Below are 17,754 nucleotides of genomic sequence, written 5' to 3'. Positions count from 1 at the left end.
ATCTTATGTACCCCATAAATATATACACCTACTATGTACCCACAAAAATTAAAAATTAAAATAAATAAAGAAATATACATGAGCAAACCTGTAGGGTTCACCTACATACATGTTTTGAAAAATCAAGATAAGGGCCAGGCATGGTGTCTCGCCCCTGTAATCCCAGTGCTTTGGGAGGCTGAGGTGGGAGGATCACCCGAGCCCAGGAGTTTGAAACCAGCCTGGACAACACAGTGAGACTCCCATATCTAAAAAATAAATTTTTTAAAATTAGCTCGGCGTGGTGGCACATGCCTGTAGTCCCAGCTACTCAGGAGGCTGAGGCGGGAGGGTCACTTGAGTCCAGGAGTTTGAGGCTGCCGTGTGCTGTCATCATGTCACAGCTCTCCAGCTTGGGTGTCAGTGTGAGACCCCATCTATACAAAAATAAAAATAAAATAAAATTTAAAAGTAATAAAAATAAATCAATAAATAATCAAGAGCTCATCATTCCAAAGACTGAGGTTGTTATCAGGTGCTCAAAGATGGTCTCCAAGTACAGAATTGAAGCCATCAGGAAAGCAGCCAGGACCCCAGGACCCCACTTGGCTGTGCGAGGGTACGTCCTGGGATTTGATCTACCAGTCTTAGTCTTCAGGTGGGATCGGTCACATGAGCAATGGAAAGATAATTAATTTGGTTTAAATAGGGCATTGAGTCTACAACAAGAATCATGAAGATATTCACCCCTGTGGTCCAGGTGCCCTCGTCCTGGGAATATGTCTTTCTAGGCTTGGGTTCCCCCAGAAGTAGGATTCAAGCACAAGAAATTTATTTGGGAGGTTGTGATGGTTAATTTTAAGTGTCAACTTGACTGGGCTAAGGGATTTCCCAGAGAGCTGGTAAAACAGTATGTCTGGATGTGTCTGCGATGTAGTTTCCAGAAAAGACTGGCATTTGGATCAGTGTACTGAGAAAGGCTCACCCACCCTCCCCAGTGTGGATGGCCATCATGGAGGACCTGAATAGAACAAAAAGTGATCTGGGATATCCGTTTCTCCTGCTTTTGGACATCAGAGCTCCTTGTTCCTGGGCCTCTAGGCTTGGGGGTTAGACCGTTGGCTTTCCTGGGTCTCCAGGTTGCAGACAGCAGATTATGGACTTCTTAGCTTCCATGATCATAATGATTCTCCTGCCTCAGCCTCTCAAGTAGCTGGGATTACAGAGGTGCGCAACCACACCCAACTAATTTTTGTATTTTTAGTAGAGAAGGGATTTCGCTATGTAGACCAGGATGGTCTTGAACTCCTGGTCTCAAGTGATCCACCTGACTCGGCTTCCCAAAGTGCTGGGATTACAGGCATGAGCCACTGTGTGTGGCCTATTTGGTTCCTTTTTTTTTTTTGAAACAGTTTTTGCTCTTGTCGCCCAGGCTGGAGTCTAAGGATGCAATCTCAGCTCACTGAAACCTTTGGCTCACTGAAACCTCCGCCTCCCAGGTTCAAGCAATTCTTCTGCCTCAGCCTCCTGAGTAGTGGGATTACAGGCACACACCGCCATGCCCTGCTAATTTTTGTATTTTTGTAGATATGGGGTTTCACCATTTTGGTCAGGCTGGTCCCAAACTCCTGACCTCAGGTGATCCACCTGCCTCGGCCTCCCAAAGTGCTGGGATTACACGTGTGAGCCACTGTGCCTGGCCCTGGTTTATTTTTTGCTTTATTTATTTATTTTCTTTTTTATTTTTATAATATCCATCTATCTATTCACCTGTCTGTGTGTCTATGTATCTGTGCATCTATCTATCTATCTGTGTCTATAGATCTATCTATCTCCTATTGATTCTGTTTCTCTGGAGAAGGCTAAGATTTGAACCTAGGAAATAACAGCAGGGGAATGGGGAAATAAGATAAGGGAGGAGAGAAGATGTTAACAATACATTCTCAAGCCTATCACCATCATGAGCAACTGAAACACAGTCTGGCTGGGGATCTCCTGGGGCCGATGGACACATGCCTCAGAGTTATCTTCAGGAGTCAGGGTATTGATTCACCAGTTCTGCTCAGTCAAGGTTGAGACTTTCTCCTGAGAGGTGCTAACTTCCAGGCACTTCCATCCTGTCCCACATATGCAGAGGGAGGCAGAGCCACAGGTGTGTGCATGGCAGGTGTGTGGGTTAGGGTGAGCACTGACAGTGTCTGCTACAATCCTCAAAAGATAACTCAGCCCAGGCTACAGCATGCATGCAAGAAGATGTTCAAAGTTGTGTTGACTAGAATAGCAAAGCCAGACAAATGAGAAACAGATGACTAAAATCCACACGACGTGTCCAGCAAGATCGGAATGATTTAGCAATGTCCATTTAGTAAAAGGAGGCTCTGCCACCACCATGTCAATTTCAAAGCCCATTAGCAACATGGAAAAGCCTTCCCGTCTAATGCTAAGCAGGAAATGCTTATGAACTAATCACAGATACTACAGTTGTGCCTGGGAAAACACCTGTCTTCAAGGGAACAAGGTGTATGAAGGCACCCTGAAGAAATGAAAATATGTTAGGATAATGGGACCATGGAAATTCTTCTGCTATGTCCTCTTTACGATCTAAAGGAGAACCAATATTAAATATGATTGATAAAGCCGCCAATTCCTACAGAGAAATATACTCCTCTTCCCCTGTCAGGGTTTCCTAGATTCCCTCCCAAATAGACTCCTTGAGGCTGGGTGCGATGGCTCACACCTGTAATCCGAGCACTTTGGGAGACTGAGGGTGGCGGATCATTTGAGGCCAGGAGTTCAAGACCAGCCTGGCTAATGTGGTGAAACTCTATCTCTACTAAAAATACAAAAATTACCTGGACGTGGTGGCGTGTGCCTGTAATCCCAGCTACTCAGGAGGTTGAGGTAGGATAATTGCTTGAACCGGGGAGACGGAGGCTGTAATGAGCCAAGACGGCGACACTGCAATCCAGCCTGGGTGACAGAGTGAGACTGTCTCAAAAAAAAAAAAAAACAAAACGTGAAAACAAAAAGCAAATAGACTCCTTGCTCTTAATCTCAGTGTCAGTTGGCTTCTGGGGGACCCAAAGTAAGATGGGAATATTCCCCAGACTGGAATGTCTGGGCCACAGGGCCTAACTATCTTTATGGTTCTTTTTATGGACTCAATGCCTTATTTTTATTTTTTATCTTTTGAGATGGAGTTTCGCTCTTGTTGCCCAGGCTGGAGTGCAATGGTGCGATCTTTGCTCACCACAACCTCTGACTCCCGGGTTCAAGTAATTCTGCCTCAGCCTCCCCAGTAGCTGGGATTACAGGCGTCCACCACCATGCCTGGCTAATTTTGTATTTTTAGTAGAGATGGGGTTTCTCCATGTTGGTCAGGCTGAGTCTCAAACTCCTGACCTCAGGTGATCCACCTGTCTCAGCTTCCCAAAGTGCTTGGATTACAGGCGTGAGCCTCTGCGCCTGGCCTCAACGCCTTATTTAAACCAAACTTGCTGTCTTTCTGTTTTCATGTTGCTGATCCCACTTGGAGGCTCAGACAGCTGGATCAGATCACTGGAAATAATGCTCACAGTGTCCAGCCACGTCCTGACTACATTCAGGGGAGCTTCATGCACACAGAGGTTAAGGGACATTGGGAGCTGATGTCAACAAGAAGAACACTGTGCCCAGGAGGCTGCAATTTATCAGAACGTAAAGAATGCGAACATGGAATTTAGCCTGCAGATTTGCATTTGTTATCAAATGTCCCCAAGCAAGTTCCATTAGAGACATAAATTAAGACTTTACCCTTTACATTATCACTGCATGTGACTTTCCACATAGTTTTTGAAGGAAAGTTATTAGAAGGTTGACCTCTAGAGATAACAGCCCTGTTCTGCTCAGCCTGTGTCCTAGCCTGAGTCAGCAATGATCCTGCATCCCATCCTGGGCTCTAGCCCTTCTCCATTCTCTGTCTGGCAGGGTCACTCCAGAAGGATTGCAGTGGTTTCTAGGAAAATGACAGAGGCAACAGGGTAATCTCCAGGGACCTGGGAGATGGGGCGAGGCTGGCAAATGTTCCTTGAGTCTTATCATGAGCCAGACATGGGATAGACAGAGATTAAGAGATGTCCCTTCCCTAAGAAATTCACACAGTAAAACAACCCAAATGTCTATCAACTGATGATAGATAAAATGTGGTTTATCCACAGGATGGGATATGATTCAGCCATAAAAAGGAGTGAAGTACATGCTACAACGTGGATGAACCTTGAAAACACGATGCTAAGTGAAAGTAGCCAAACACAAAAGTCCACGTATTGTATGACTCCATCTAGGTGAAACGTCCAGAATAGGCAAATCCATAGAGTCAGAAAATAGATTAGAGATACAAAAATCAGCCGGGCGTGGTGGCACGTGCCTGTAATCTCAGCTCCTTGGGAGGCTGAGGCTCGAGAATCACTCGAACGCAGGAGGTGGAAGTTGAAGATCGAGCCGCTGCACTCCAGCCTGGATGACAGAGCACGACTCCGCCTCAAAAAACAAAAAACAAACAAAAAAAAAATTAGTGGTTGCCAAGGGATAGAGGAGGGGCAATGGGGAGAAAGAAAGAGTGACTTATGTCAGAGCAAGTTAACGGCTTAAAGCCAAATATTAGACAACTGCATTCTCTAACGTCTCTGGCTGGAGGAATTATATACCTGACACCTTTTCTGAACACTCCAGGGTCTCACCACATTGCAAGGCTCCCTCTGTAACCTCAGATTACTAATTTCTTATGCACTATGCAGACCACATCATCCAACTCTGGGCTTTGATTTTTTTTTTTTTTTTTTTGAGACAGAGTCTCATTCTGTTGCCCAGGTTGGAGTGCAGTGGCGTGATCTCAGCTCACGGCAACCTCTGCCTCCCAGGTTCAAATGATTCTCGTGCCTCAGACTCCTGAGTAGCTGGGATCACAGGCACATGCAACCACGCCTGGTTAATTTTTTGTATTTTTAGTAGAGATGGGGTTTTGCCATGTTGGCCAGGCTGGTCTCGAACTCCTGACCTCAGGGTAATCCGCCCGCCTTGGCCTCCCGAAGTGTTGGGATTATAGGTGTGAGTCATCTCGCCCAGCTCTTGTATATGTTTTGTTGTTGTTGTTTCGTTTTTGTTTTTGTTTCTTTGAGACGGAGTTTCACTCTTCTTGCCCAGGCTGGAGTGCAATGGCGTGATCTCAGCTCACTGCAACCTCTGCCTCCCAGGTTCAAACAATTCTCCTGCCTCAGCTTCCCAAGTAGCTGGCATTACAGGCATGCACCACCATGCGCGGCTAATTTTTTGTGTTTTGAGTAGAGACCAGGTTTCACCATGTTGGCCAGGCTGGTTTCGAATTCCTGAGCTCAAGCGATCCACCCGCCTCGGCTTCCCAAAGTGCTGGGATCACAGGCGTGAGCCACCGCACCTGGCCTCTTGTATGTTTTTTATGAGCTATATTATACACATACAAATAAATATTTAGATATGTTTTTATGCAAATGGGATTGAATTATATACAATATCTCATACTTAGCTTTTAATATTAACAAAAATCTCACCAGGTGCATTGGCGCTCGCCTATAATCCCAGCACTTTGGGAGGCCGAGCTGGGTGGATTGCCTTAGTTCAGGAGTTCAAGGCCATCGTGGGCAACTTGGTGAAACCCCATCTCTACTAAAATACAAAAAGCTAGCGTGGCGTGGTGGTGCGTGCCTGTAGTACCAGCTACCCGGGAGGCTGAGACACGAGAATTGCTTGAACCCAGGAGGTGGAGGCTGCAATGAGCTGAGATTGTGCCATTGTACTCCAGCCTGGGCGACACAGCGAGACTCCGTGCCTCAAAACAAACAAATAAAAAACAAACATCTTAGGGATCCTTCCAAATTTGCAGAGGAATGATTTGTTCATTTTGAAAGTGGTTATATATGATACACCATGTTTGGCGAACTCGTTTCCTATCAATGGACATTTAGGTTGTTTCCAATTTTTCCTTCTTAACAAATTCTGCCAAGAATAACCTTATTCATATGGCATTTCACACATGTATGAATTTACCTGTTGGTATAATTCCTAGATGTGCAAATGCTGCATTATAGTTTGTGCTTTTAAAATTTTTATAGATATTATCACATTGCCCACAATAGAGGTTGTACCAATTTCCCAACAGCAAGCGGAGAGAGAGCCTGCTTCCCCACATTTGGGAGGATGTGTTTGGAAATACTGTCAGAGGCCAGACCATACAAAGCCTTGTATACAAAGCTAGGAAATTTGAACTTGATCCATGGACCATGGAAGCCCACGGGAGGGTGTAGGTACTGGATAAGGATGGTCAGTTCTGAGCTTTGAGTGAGAGCTTATTTTCGTGATGACATCCAATAAATGTTTTAGGGGATTTTTATTCTCCAGCAGGTATGCGTCATGAATAATGTGCTGAATCAGAGAAGGGACCAAATATCCATTAGGATTTAAGCCATGCTGGGGAGAGAATGGGTATCATTTGGGCACAGCTGCCACTCGGCACAATGGGCTTGGATATAAAAGCAACTTGGTTTCTTTACCATCTTCCTGCCTTCCTGCCATTCTCTAACCTTCCTGCCAGTTTTCTTTTATCACACACTTCCCACATGCTGATGGCTTTGCACGAAACATACAGCCCTCAGAGTAACGACATAAAACCAATAGCAAGGACTTTTTATCCACTGCTAACAGTTGACTGAAAGATAAGCAGATAGGTGATATAGCAACTTTATCTTTCCCGAGAAGACCATTTGACAAATTAATAGGCTTTGGAGCAGGCGTTGAACAAAGAGCTGGGTGACGCAAAAATGCAGACACTGTCAAGCTGAGCCTTTTGTTTCTTCAACAAAAGGTAGCTACCATTATGTGATGCAAAGACAGAAGGGAAGATGGATGATGGGTGGACGTGAGGGCACCCACATATGAAAGTCTCAAGAGCGAGCTCCATCCAGAGGCCCCAGCAGTGGTTCAAGCATGAGTGCAGTGGGCTTAGTACTTCTGGTGCTTGCTCTGAGGCTTAGGGCCACCACTGCTAAGCCAGAGGAGGGCAGCTTTTGCTCTAAAAGCCAGGTGGCCTTCAGAGATGCTTGTTATGAATTTGTGCCACTTGGACGCACCTTCCGTGAGGCCCAGAGCTGGTGCGAGGGGCAAGGAAGCCATTTGGTCTTCATTCAGGATGAAGGCACCCAGCGGTTTCTGCAGAAGCACATCTCCCAGGACAGGGAATGGTGGATTGGACTCACGTGGAACTTGGCACCGAATGGAACCACGGAGGGTAGGTGCCGTGATCGCTGTGTTTTATGAGAAACTTGTGCTTGCAATTCTTGCCATCACTTCTCACCCAAAGCAACATGGAACAAATTAATATGTCCTAATTCTCATGGTATGGATACCCTTCCCTTTGGTTGTGTTGTGGGTTAAATAAAATAATTCATGTCTAATGCCTAGCACAGAATCTGGCACATCAAATTCTGACCCTCTAGAAATGTTCACTTCTTTGCCTGTTCCTAATAGTAATACTCCGACTGCTTTGGTCCTTGCTACGACAGTGCCAGGCACTATCCTGAATGCCTCATGGTCACTATCATGTTGAATTCTTACAATAACAAGGAGAACAATTATTATGTCCCCATTTTTTATTTATTTATTTTTGAGACAGAATCTCTCTCTGTCGCCCAGGCTGGAGTGCAGTGGCGCGATCGTGTCTCATTGCAACCTCCGCCTCCCTGGTTCAAGTGATGCTTCTGCCTCAGCCTCCCGAGTAGCTGGGATTACAGGCAGATGCCACTATGCTCGGCTAATTTTTTGTATTTTTAATAGACACGGGGTTTCACTGTGTTAGCCAAGATGGTCTCGATCTCCTGACCTTGTGATCCGTCTGCCTTGGCCTCCCAAAGTGCTGGGATTACAGGTGGGAGCCACTGTGCCCGGCCTTATGTCCCCATTTTACAGATGAGAAAACTGAGTCTCAGAAAATAATGACTAAGCTATTTTTTAAAGTGTCCCACCTGTCTTTCCCCACTTGCTCTGAGATTAAGGGAGACCAAGTGCTTAGCATGGTTCCATCCACAGTCTAATTTTAATGGTCCTGAAAGTCTTAGTTCTCCTTTATTCTCCGAAGGCTCCTTCCCCCATCCAGTGCAGTCAGGTGAGTCATTCTCTATGAGCCTGCAGGGCCCTGTTCACACTTCCAAGGCAGTGCTTATGGTGTGGCTTCAACGGCTTAGTTGTCTGTCTCCCTCCTAGACTACAAGCCCTTCAAGGAAAGAACCATACCCCGGCCATTTTTGTTTTCCCAGTGCCTAGACACACTTGAAAATGGACAAAGAGCCTGGGCGTGGTGGCTCACGCTTGTAATCCCGGCATTTTGGGAGGCCGAGGCAGGTAGATCACTCAAGGTCAGGAGTTCGAGATCAGACTGGCCAACATGATGAAACCTCATCTCTACTAAACATACAAAAATTAGCTGGGCGTGGTAGCACGCACCTGTAATCCCAGCTACTCAGGAGGCTGAGGCAGGAGAATCCCTTAAACCCGGGAGACAGAGGTTCCAGTGAGCCAAGATTGTGCCATTGCACTCCAGCCTGGGCAACACAGAGAGACACTGTCTCAAAAAAAAAAAAAAGAGAGAGAGAGAGAGAGAGAATAGACAAGAAAACATTTGCGTTTAAACCTCACACAGACCCCACGAGGTAAGCGTGGCTACTTTCACGGAGGAGGAAAATGAGGTCTAGAGAGAAAAGACGTGCTCAGCATGACACAAATGGCGGTGCACGGTGGGGTCTCTACCAGTCAGAGCAAGGCCAAGCCTGACTTTCCTACTGGGTTCCTTGGTACCCAGAGCTTCTCTTTGCCCCTGTAGAAGCTACCGGGTTTGAGAAATCAGACATGGCCTGTGCTGAACAGCCACAGAGCACCACCAGAGTGGATGGAAGTGTTTTCATAAATGAGCTACTAGGAAGCTCATTTAAGAAAATCCACAGCCAAGGGGATTTGAATTCTTAAGACACCCCTGCAGGCAATGTCTCCTGAATGGTTTCTTGAGGTGTAGATGCAACAATTGCCGGTTTCTGTGTATTCAACATCCATTCACATCCAGCTAGAGGAGCTGTGCCTATTAAAACCTCTCCAGGGCTACTGTGTGGCTGTTGCAGAAAATGAGGTAGTTCTAACTAGGCTGAGAGGTAACAACCTCCAATATTTAATGTCATTTAAGAAGCAAGGGCCAGATACTGTGTGCAATCACATGGCATTTATGTAAATAGATTTCAGGCACTCATAGATGCTGATGTGTGAATACAATTCAATTCATCCTGGAATCATTTATGAGACACATAGCAATGATGGAGAAGTCCATAGGTTGGAGAGGGAAGATACTTTCATTTTATACCCTTTGTACCATTTGGATTTTTAAAAACCATTTCATTTGCATTAATTTCATTCAATGAATTAATAGTTATGTTTTTGAGTACCCATAATAAATTTTTGTTTTTTGAGACAGAGTCTCACTCTGTTTCCCAGGCTGGAGTGCAGTGGCACCATCTTGGCTCACTGCAACCTCTACCTCCCAGGTTCAAGCGATTCCCCTGCCTCAGCCTCCCCAGTAGCTGGAATTACGGCTAATTTCTGTACTTTTAATAGAGATAGGGTTTCACCATGTTGGCCAGTCTGGTCTTGAACTCCCAGCCTCAAGTGAGGAGGCCTCCCAAAGTGCTGGGATTCCAGGCATGAGCCACCACACCCAACCCATAGTAAATTTTTATATTTAGTGTTTTCTAGCTCTCTGGTGTCCTCAACATGGTTCTGTTTTACACACACACACACACAAACACACACACACTCCTCTTCAAGAGTTACATCAGTATTTTCAAGGGTCTGAAGAGGCCCAAAGTTACAATAACTGCTTATGTTTTAACTCAGCACTGCCCAGGTGTACTTGGCAAGGGACACAGCTTATGAAGAAGATGATATGTTAAAACATCCCATGGCCCACTTCTGGACTTTTTATTATTATTATTATTATTTTATTATTATTATTATTATTGAGACAGGGTCTTGCTCTGTCTCCCAGGCTGGAGTAGAGGGGCATGATGATGGCTCACTGTAGCCCCAACCTCAGCTCAAGCAATCCTCCCAACTCAGCCTCCCGAGTAGCTGGGACCACAGGCACCATGCCTGACTAAATTTTTTTTTTTTTTTGTAGGGACAAGGTCTCTCTAGGTTGCCCAGGCTGGTCTTAAACTCCTGGGTGCAAGTGGTCCTCCCGCCTCCATGATGTTGGGATCACAAGCACGAGCCACTGGGCCTGGCCCCTGGCTCTTCCTTAGACTGTGGTCAAGGCCGGGTGTCGTGGCTCATGCCTGTAATCCCAGAACTTTGGGAGGCTGAGGCGGGTGGAGTTTGAGGTCAGGAGTTGGAGGCCAGCCTGGGCAACATGACAAAATCCCTGTCTCTACCAGAAATACAAAAAAATCAGCCAGGCATAGTGGCTTGCACCCATGGTCTCAGCTACTCAGGAGGCTAAGTTGGGAGGATCACTTGAGCCTGGGAGACGGAGGTTGTAGCGAGCTGAAATGGCACCACTGCACTCCAACCTGGGTGACAGAGCAAGACCCCATCTCAAAATAAATAAATTCTTGATTATGGTTAGACAGAGCTGGCAGCCTCATTTATTTAATCAAAGCACCTTTTGCAAGCTCTCCATTTTGGTGTTCCAGTTCTTACATTGAGTGTTTGAAGATGACAGTGAGGAAGAGAACTTTATTGGTCCTGGAGAGACAGGTCTCCAGCCCCTCAACATTAATTGCTGACCTGCTGCACACCAGTGGCAGAGCAGGCGTGAGCCCTGCATTTGTATAAATGGAGCTTGAAGACAGTTGCTGAGTCCTGGTGGTCGTGTTGCCCTTCCAGGGTCGGGGACTTGGTTGGACACCTCCAATGTGACCTACAGCAACTGGCATGGAGGGCAGGCCACCACTGCCCCTGACACCTGCGGCCACATCGGCAGAGGCCCTTCCTCTGAGTGGGTGGCCTCGGACTGCGCCCAGACCTTCGCCTTCATGTGCGAGTTCCGTGAGTGGCCCGTGCCCCTGAGTCCCCATCTCCCACCCTGTCTCCCTGCCTGCCTGCGGGCCTCTCTCCAGGCTCGCCTCTCCCTCCTGTTTCCGCCTCCATCTCTCCCACCCTCCCTCTTGCCGCCTCCCCTGTCTCAGTTTTCTCTGGGTCTTTCTTCCCCTTCTCTTTTTCTCTGACTCTTTCTGTTTCTCTCCCTTGGTCTCTGACTCTCTGCCTGCCTCTGTGGTCTCTCTGTCACCGTCTCGCTCTTCAGGGCCTGCCGGTGTCTGTCCCTGTCTCCCTGCTGAAGAGCTGACCTGTACGTGTTTTTCTGAGCTTACCTCTGTCTGCGGCTTTCTCTCCCTGTCTCTATGCATCTCTCTCTGCCCACGTGATGCTCCGTCACTCATCCCTGCCCTGTCCCCATCCACCTGCCCACCTTCCTGCCTGCCCACCTGTCTCATCTCTGTTTCTGTCTTTCCCGCTCTTTTTTTTTTGGGGGGGGGGGGATGGAGTCTTGCTCTGTCACCCAGGCTGGAGTGCAGTGGTGAGAACTTGGCTCACTGCAACCTCCGCTTCCCGGGTTCAAGTGATTCTCCTGTCTCAACCTCGCGAGTAGCTGGGCTTACACGTGCGAGCCACCATCCCCGGATAATTTTTGTATTTTTTTTTAGTAGAGACGGGGATTTCACCATGTTGGCCAGGCTGGTCTCGAACTCCTGACCTCAAGTGGTCCACCCGTCTCGGCCTCCCAAAGTGCTGAGATTACAGGGGTGAGCCACGGAGCCCGGCCTGCATGAGGTTTAGTATTACAGTGGGGGCACAGAGAAGCTAACTAACTTGCTGGAGGTCACACAGCAGTGTGTGGCTCGGCTGGATCTGATCCCAGGGAACCTGGCTCAGCACAGTGCTGCCGACAATCATATTCTATTTCTCACCCCTGCCAAGTGGCTCCTATCGGGTTCTTGCATCTCAGCCCAACCCCCGGGACCCTCCTCTTCCCGTCCGGCACTCACCTGTGTGTAACCGTGAGCCCCGCTAATGTCTGGCCTTCCCTTTGCCTCAGGGGTTGGCCAGAGCCTGGCCTGCGAGGGACTCAATGCCACCATGCACTGCGGCTCGGGGCAGGTCATCCAGGTCCAGGATGCCGTCTATGGGCGCCAGAACCCCCATTTCTGCACCCAGGATGCCGGGCGTCCCTCAGATCTGGAGCAGGGATGCAGCTGGGCCAACGTCAAGGATGAGGTGGCAGGTAGGGCCCAAGGGCTCTGTAGCTCTGGCTGCCAGCAGAGGGCAGTTGCTGGTATGCTGTGCTCAGTAAAGGGTTCCAGAAGCCTCTGATAATCTTCATCTCTGACTGTGGGCCTCCAACATGTGGGAAAACTGGCCAGTCCCTGCCCATGGCACGGGGCAGGAAAGCAGGGGGCTGTGACCCACCCACCCCGACATCAAACCCAGCCATGGATCTGGTGGGCATGGTATGCCACAACCCCTGCTGGAGGCAGCAAATATCACTTTTTTAACTTAATTTTGAAATTTTTGAAATACTCCAAACGTATAGACAAGAATAGAAAATACTGTAATGAACTCTCACAGATCTGCTACCCACCGTCATCAGATCTGAACACGATGCCTCATTTGCTTCAGATTCCCTCGTTAGAAAAATGAATACAGTCGGGCATGGTGGCTCGTGCCTGTAATCTCAGCACTTTGGGAGGCCGAGGCAGGTGGATCGCCTGAGGTCAGGAGTTCCAGACCAGCCTGGCCAACATGGTGAAACCCCATCTCTACTAAAAATACAAAAATTAGCCAGGCTGGTGGCACATGCCTGTAATCCCAGGTATTTGGGTGGCTGAGGCAGGAGAATTGCTTGAGCCCTGGAGGCAGAAGTTGTAGTGAGCCAAAATCAGGCCATCGCACTCCAGCCTGGGCGATGGAACCAAACTCTGTCTCAAAAAAAAAAAAAAAGAAAAGAAAAAAGAAAAATGAATACAACACTAGGAGACCCCTGTGGATCCCTCCACAGTCCTGTTCCTGCTAAGAACTCAGTGTTTCTTAATCGCATGCATGCTTCTTCCTTCTCTTTCTTTCCTTCCTTCCTTCTTTCCTTCTTCCTTTCTTCCTTCTTTCCTTCCCTCCTTCCTTTCTCTTTTTCTCTTCTCTTCTCTTTTCTTTCTTTTATTTTCCTTCCAGAGTCTCTCTCTCTCTGGCCCAGGCTGGAGTGCAGTAGCCTGATCTTAGCTCACTGCAATCTCTGCTTCCTGGGTTCAAACTATTCTAATGCCTCAGCCTCCCAAGTACCTGGGATTACAGGCAGGTGCCACCACTCCCGGCTAATTTTTGTATTCTTAGTAGAGATGGGGTTTCACCATGTTGACCAGGCTGATCTTGAACTCGTGAGCTTAGGCAATCCACCTGCCTCGGCCTCCTCAAATGCTGGGATTACGGGCGTGAGCCACTGCACCTGCTTTATTTTCACCTTCTAGGCACGTATTCTTAAACACTGCAGACTGTTGCTTTTGCAGGGCTTTTTAAAATTTTTACTTTATTTTTTTACTTTATTTTTAATTTATTTATTTTTGAGACGGAGTCTCACTCTGTCACCCAGGCTGGAATGCAGTGGCACAATTTATTCTCACTGCAACCTCTGCCTCCTGGGTTCGAGCGACTCTTGTGCCTCAGCCTCCTGAGTAGCTGGGACTACAGGTGTGCGCCACCACACCTGGTTAATTTTTTATATTTTTAGTAAAGACGGGGTTTCACCATGTTTGCCAGGCTGGTCTCGAACTCCTGACCTCAGGTGATCCGCCCACCTCGGCCTTCCTGGGATTACAATTGTGAGCCACTGTGCCCGGCCACTTTGCAGGGTTTTAATGTTTATATAAATGGTATCATATTGTGTGCCATTCTACAGAGTGCGTTTTTCTTTTCGTTTTGGTTCTTGTGTTTTGCTCAACATCATGTTTTTGAGATGTATTATCCATCTTGATACATGTTATGCTGGTTTGTTTCATCTGTTGTGTAACTGTGCCGTCATTTGTCTCTTCTCCTGTTGAGAAAGGTTGGTTCTTAATCTTTGTGACTGTGAATAACGCAGAAGCCAAGCTCCTGATGGATGGTATCTTGTTCACGTGGGAGAGTTACTCTAGGGCTTTGCTTTTCTAAATCGGATTAAATCTACTTCTGAGCTGCACTTGCCCAGTGACCAGGATTCAATTTCCAGGATTATGGGGGTTTCTTGCACCCTGCTGGGAGGTAAAAACTCCACAGAGACTTCCCTGGTCCAGGACATCGGGGAACCCTCTTCTTTCTGCTGCAGTCACCACTGTCCCCGCTGGAGGGTCCAGGAAGGCGTGTGGTCTCCTGCTTCTTGGCTAAGCGAGGACACAGCCCCCTGTGGCCTGGCTGCAAGCCTCAGGTCCTGGGAGCCAGCCTCCCCAGTTGTGCCTCTTGGCACTCTCCTCTGAACCTCTGCTTCTGCCCAAAGACCCTTTGAAGATTCAGGGAGGGACGCCAGTACTCCCAGAACTTCCTCCTGCCTTGGGGAACTGAGAATGGCTCCTCTGTCCTCCTGCCTTTTGGGGCAGGCATGGGGAAAGGAAATGCTAAAATCAGCTGGCTGGTTTTCACTGACTCTTCTTACTCCAGCGTTCCTGAGGCTGTGGCCCCTGCAAGGAGAAAGGGCCCCGGACAGGAGAATGGATGTACCTCCCTCACCGAGGCACTGCTGGGGCTTGGTGGGCTGTTTCCTCAAGGGCTCAGCTGCAAGTTCCTGAAATGTGGCACCCACAGCTCAGAGAGCACGTTAGAGGGGAGCCCTGCACCCTGTTGTGGGAGTCGGAGGACGAGTGCAGAGAGGATCCCACGGGGTCTGTATCTAAGCACCCTCGTCCCTCATTCATTCAGTTAGCCAATAAACCCTTGTTTTTGTTTTTTTTTTTTTTTTTGAGACGGAGCCTTGCTCTGTTGCCCAGGCTGGAGTGCAGTGGCACAGTCTTGGCTCACTGCAACCTCTGCCTTCCGGGCTCAAGCGATTCTCCTGCCTCAGCCTCCCAAGTAGCTGGAATTACAGGCGAGTACCCCCACACCCAGCTAATTTTTGTATTTTTTTGTAGAGAAAGGGTTTCACCGTGTTGTCCAGGCTGGTCTCTAACTCCTGGCCTCCAGTGATCCACGCACCTTGGCCTCTCAAAATGCTGGAATTACAGGCATGAACCACCGCACCTGGCCCAAACTCTGGTTTTCAAAGAGCTCGCGGCGCAGCGGGGAGACAGTGATATACAGGCAATTAACTAATGCTGTGATAAATGCTGCAACCCAGAAGGGCAAACACTACCTATCTAGTCATGCAAAACTTATTTTGTACCTACTATGTGCCAGGTACTGTTCTATGTCCTGGAGATGTTGCAGTGAACCAAAAATTTTGAAAAACCTCCCACTTGATTTCCAACTCGCTCCCAAGTGATGCCACTTAGGATCCCAAGTGTCTTTGGGCCACATTCTGAGCCTCAAGGAATCTGGGGACCTGAAGGGGTTTTAAAGTTTGTCTGCAAGCATGTTAAATCCTGGAATTAGATCAGATTTAGTTTACCTTTTTTTTTTTTAAGTGGATTATATGTGGCTACGAAGAGTCATAGAAAAAACTCTGTCCTTAGGTTCTGGAGTTAGACCTCTCTTTGAGTCTATTTAATCTGAGAACAGAGATGTGGTGGTGGCTCGTGTTCCCGTTTGATCAGAGGGGCCCCCCGGATCACGGGGTGGAGGTGGGGCTCAGGAAAGCTTTAGGGGGCGGCATCAGGAGCCTGGCTGTGAAGGAAGTGCAGGATCCAGCCAGGAGGAAAGACTGGGGGACAAGGTGGTGAGGACATGAGGTGGCAGGCTCCGGTGTGGACTGCAGTATGAACCGTGATGGTGGAGAGAGAGCCCAGGTTGGTCTCGCTGCATAACAACAGTATTCGAAAAAATCCTCAGCAGGGACGTGGCCTCTGCGTCTTGAGGCAGTTGATCCATTACAAGGGGATGTCGACTATTTTGTGTGATTTAATTTGTGAGCTGGAAGGTGAGCCCTGCTGCCACCCCCAGTGCAAACTGCTTAGACCAAGTCCAAGGATGGGGCAGAACCCCCTTGGGATGTGGGCAGCAGGGTACATAGCAAAACGGCGGCAGGTCGCGGTTCAAATCCCAGCTCAGCCCCTGCTGCCTGGGTGATCCAGGCAAGGTGCAGGATCTTTCTAAGTTTCATGGGGCTCCTGTGAGGGTCAGGAGAACCTGGGGGAAGAGTGTAGCACCTTGTATGCACTCTGCAAGTGGAGGTGACAGTCCTGCATGCTCTGTTCCCGCCGGATCTGGGCCAGCAGTATCGGCATCAGCATCCCCTGGGAGCTTGTTAGACCTGCACACTCTCCAGCTGCACCCCATACCTACTGAATCAGAATCCTGGGGGGTGGGGTCTGAGTCTCGTTAAATGCTGACAGCTGCCTGTTAATTGGAGCTTCCATTGGGGGAACTGCTGTGGCAGGGGAGAAGAGATGCTTAAAAAAAGCAAGAGGTGGCTCACGCCTGTAATCCCAGTGTTTTGGGAGGCCAAGGTGGGCGGATCACTTGAGGTCAGGTGTTCGATACCAGCCTGGCCAACATGGGGAAACTCTGTCTCTACCAAAAATACAAAACTTAGCCAGGTGTGGTGGCATGTGCCTGTAATCCCAGCTACTTGGGAGGCTGAGGCAGGAGAATCGCTTGAACCCAGAGGCAGAGGTTGCAGTGAGCCAAGATCATGCCACTGCACTTCAGCCTGGGCAACACAGCAAGACCCTGTCTCAAAAAACAAAAAATAAATAAAACAAGAAGAAAATAAACCCTCCCACTCTTTTAGAGATTATAGTTTAGTGCTGTGGATACACATAACGAGAGTAACTCAGATTGAGGGGTGCATCCAGCTAGGTCTTTCAACAGAAGGAATTTAATGCAGGGAATTTGTTTCCCAAGTCATGAAAGTGCTGAGGAGCCAAACAAAGGATGCTGCTGCAGGACTGAGATTAGCAGCCGTGGAAAGCTGCTGCCACCCTTAAAGGCTGGCAGGATAAACGGAAGGGATGTTTTTGCCAAAATCAGAAGTCAGGATCATCCAGCAGATACTAGAGCCATGGCAGAGCTTGCCGGTGGGAGATAGGAGTGTGTGCGGAGGGCCCATCCAGAGGGAGCTGGAGCTACAGGGGAGCTGCTGTGAGAGGCACAATGAGAAGTACCCTGGCTTCCAACCTCTTTCTGTCTGGCATAGGCAGAATTGTGGCCCTCAAGATTTCTCATCCATGGAGCTGTGGGTATGATGAGACACCAAGCCTGAGGCTATGTTAACGTCCGTGACAAAAGGTACTTTGCAGATGTCATTACGGTTGCTAATCAGTTGGTTTTAGGACAGAAAGATTATGCTGGGATATGCAATTGTGCACAGTTTAAACACATGAGCCCTTAAAAGCAGAGAACTTTCTTTGGCTAGAAGCAGAAGACAGATGTGGGAAAAGGAGAAGCCAGAGAGATTCCAAGTGTGAGACAGGTTTGATGCCCTGTTGCTGGCTCTGTGATGCAGGGGTCACATGGAAGGACTGAAGAGAGGCCTCTAGGAATTGAGGGCTGAATTCTGCCAACAAGAATGAGATTGGAAGCAGATCCTTCCCCAGAGCCTCCAGAAAGAAACACAGC

At 48.2% G+C, this 17,754-nt stretch overlaps 2 protein-coding genes across 2 annotated transcripts in view; both read left to right on the top strand.

Moving 5' to 3' along the window:
* Positions 1 to 6,951: 6,951 nt before the first annotated feature.
* Positions 6,952 to 17,754, top strand: part of LOC100586182 (polycystic kidney disease protein 1-like 2) — a 120,368-nt gene continuing 109,565 nt past the window's right edge. The window contains exons 1-3 of the mRNA XM_030823728.1: positions 6,952 to 7,276; positions 10,912 to 11,073; positions 12,122 to 12,307. The gene's annotated coding sequence lies outside the window, so the exon portion shown is untranslated. The remainder of the gene's footprint in view (positions 7,277 to 10,911; positions 11,074 to 12,121; positions 12,308 to 17,754) is intronic.
* Positions 6,958 to 17,754, top strand: part of LOC115837586 (polycystic kidney disease protein 1-like 2) — a 50,873-nt gene continuing 40,076 nt past the window's right edge. The window contains exons 1-3 of the mRNA XM_030823743.1: positions 6,958 to 7,276; positions 10,912 to 11,073; positions 12,122 to 12,307. Coding sequence (XP_030679603.1) covers positions 6,976 to 7,276; positions 10,912 to 11,073; positions 12,122 to 12,307 — 649 coding nt within the window. The 5' untranslated portion in view covers positions 6,958 to 6,975. The remainder of the gene's footprint in view (positions 7,277 to 10,911; positions 11,074 to 12,121; positions 12,308 to 17,754) is intronic.

This window comes from Nomascus leucogenys, chromosome 2 (assembly GCF_006542625.1).
Source record: "Nomascus leucogenys isolate Asia chromosome 2, Asia_NLE_v1, whole genome shotgun sequence".
Lineage (NCBI taxonomy): Eukaryota > Metazoa > Chordata > Mammalia > Primates > Hylobatidae > Nomascus > Nomascus leucogenys.
This window is presented reverse-complemented; position numbering and strand designations above follow the sequence as displayed.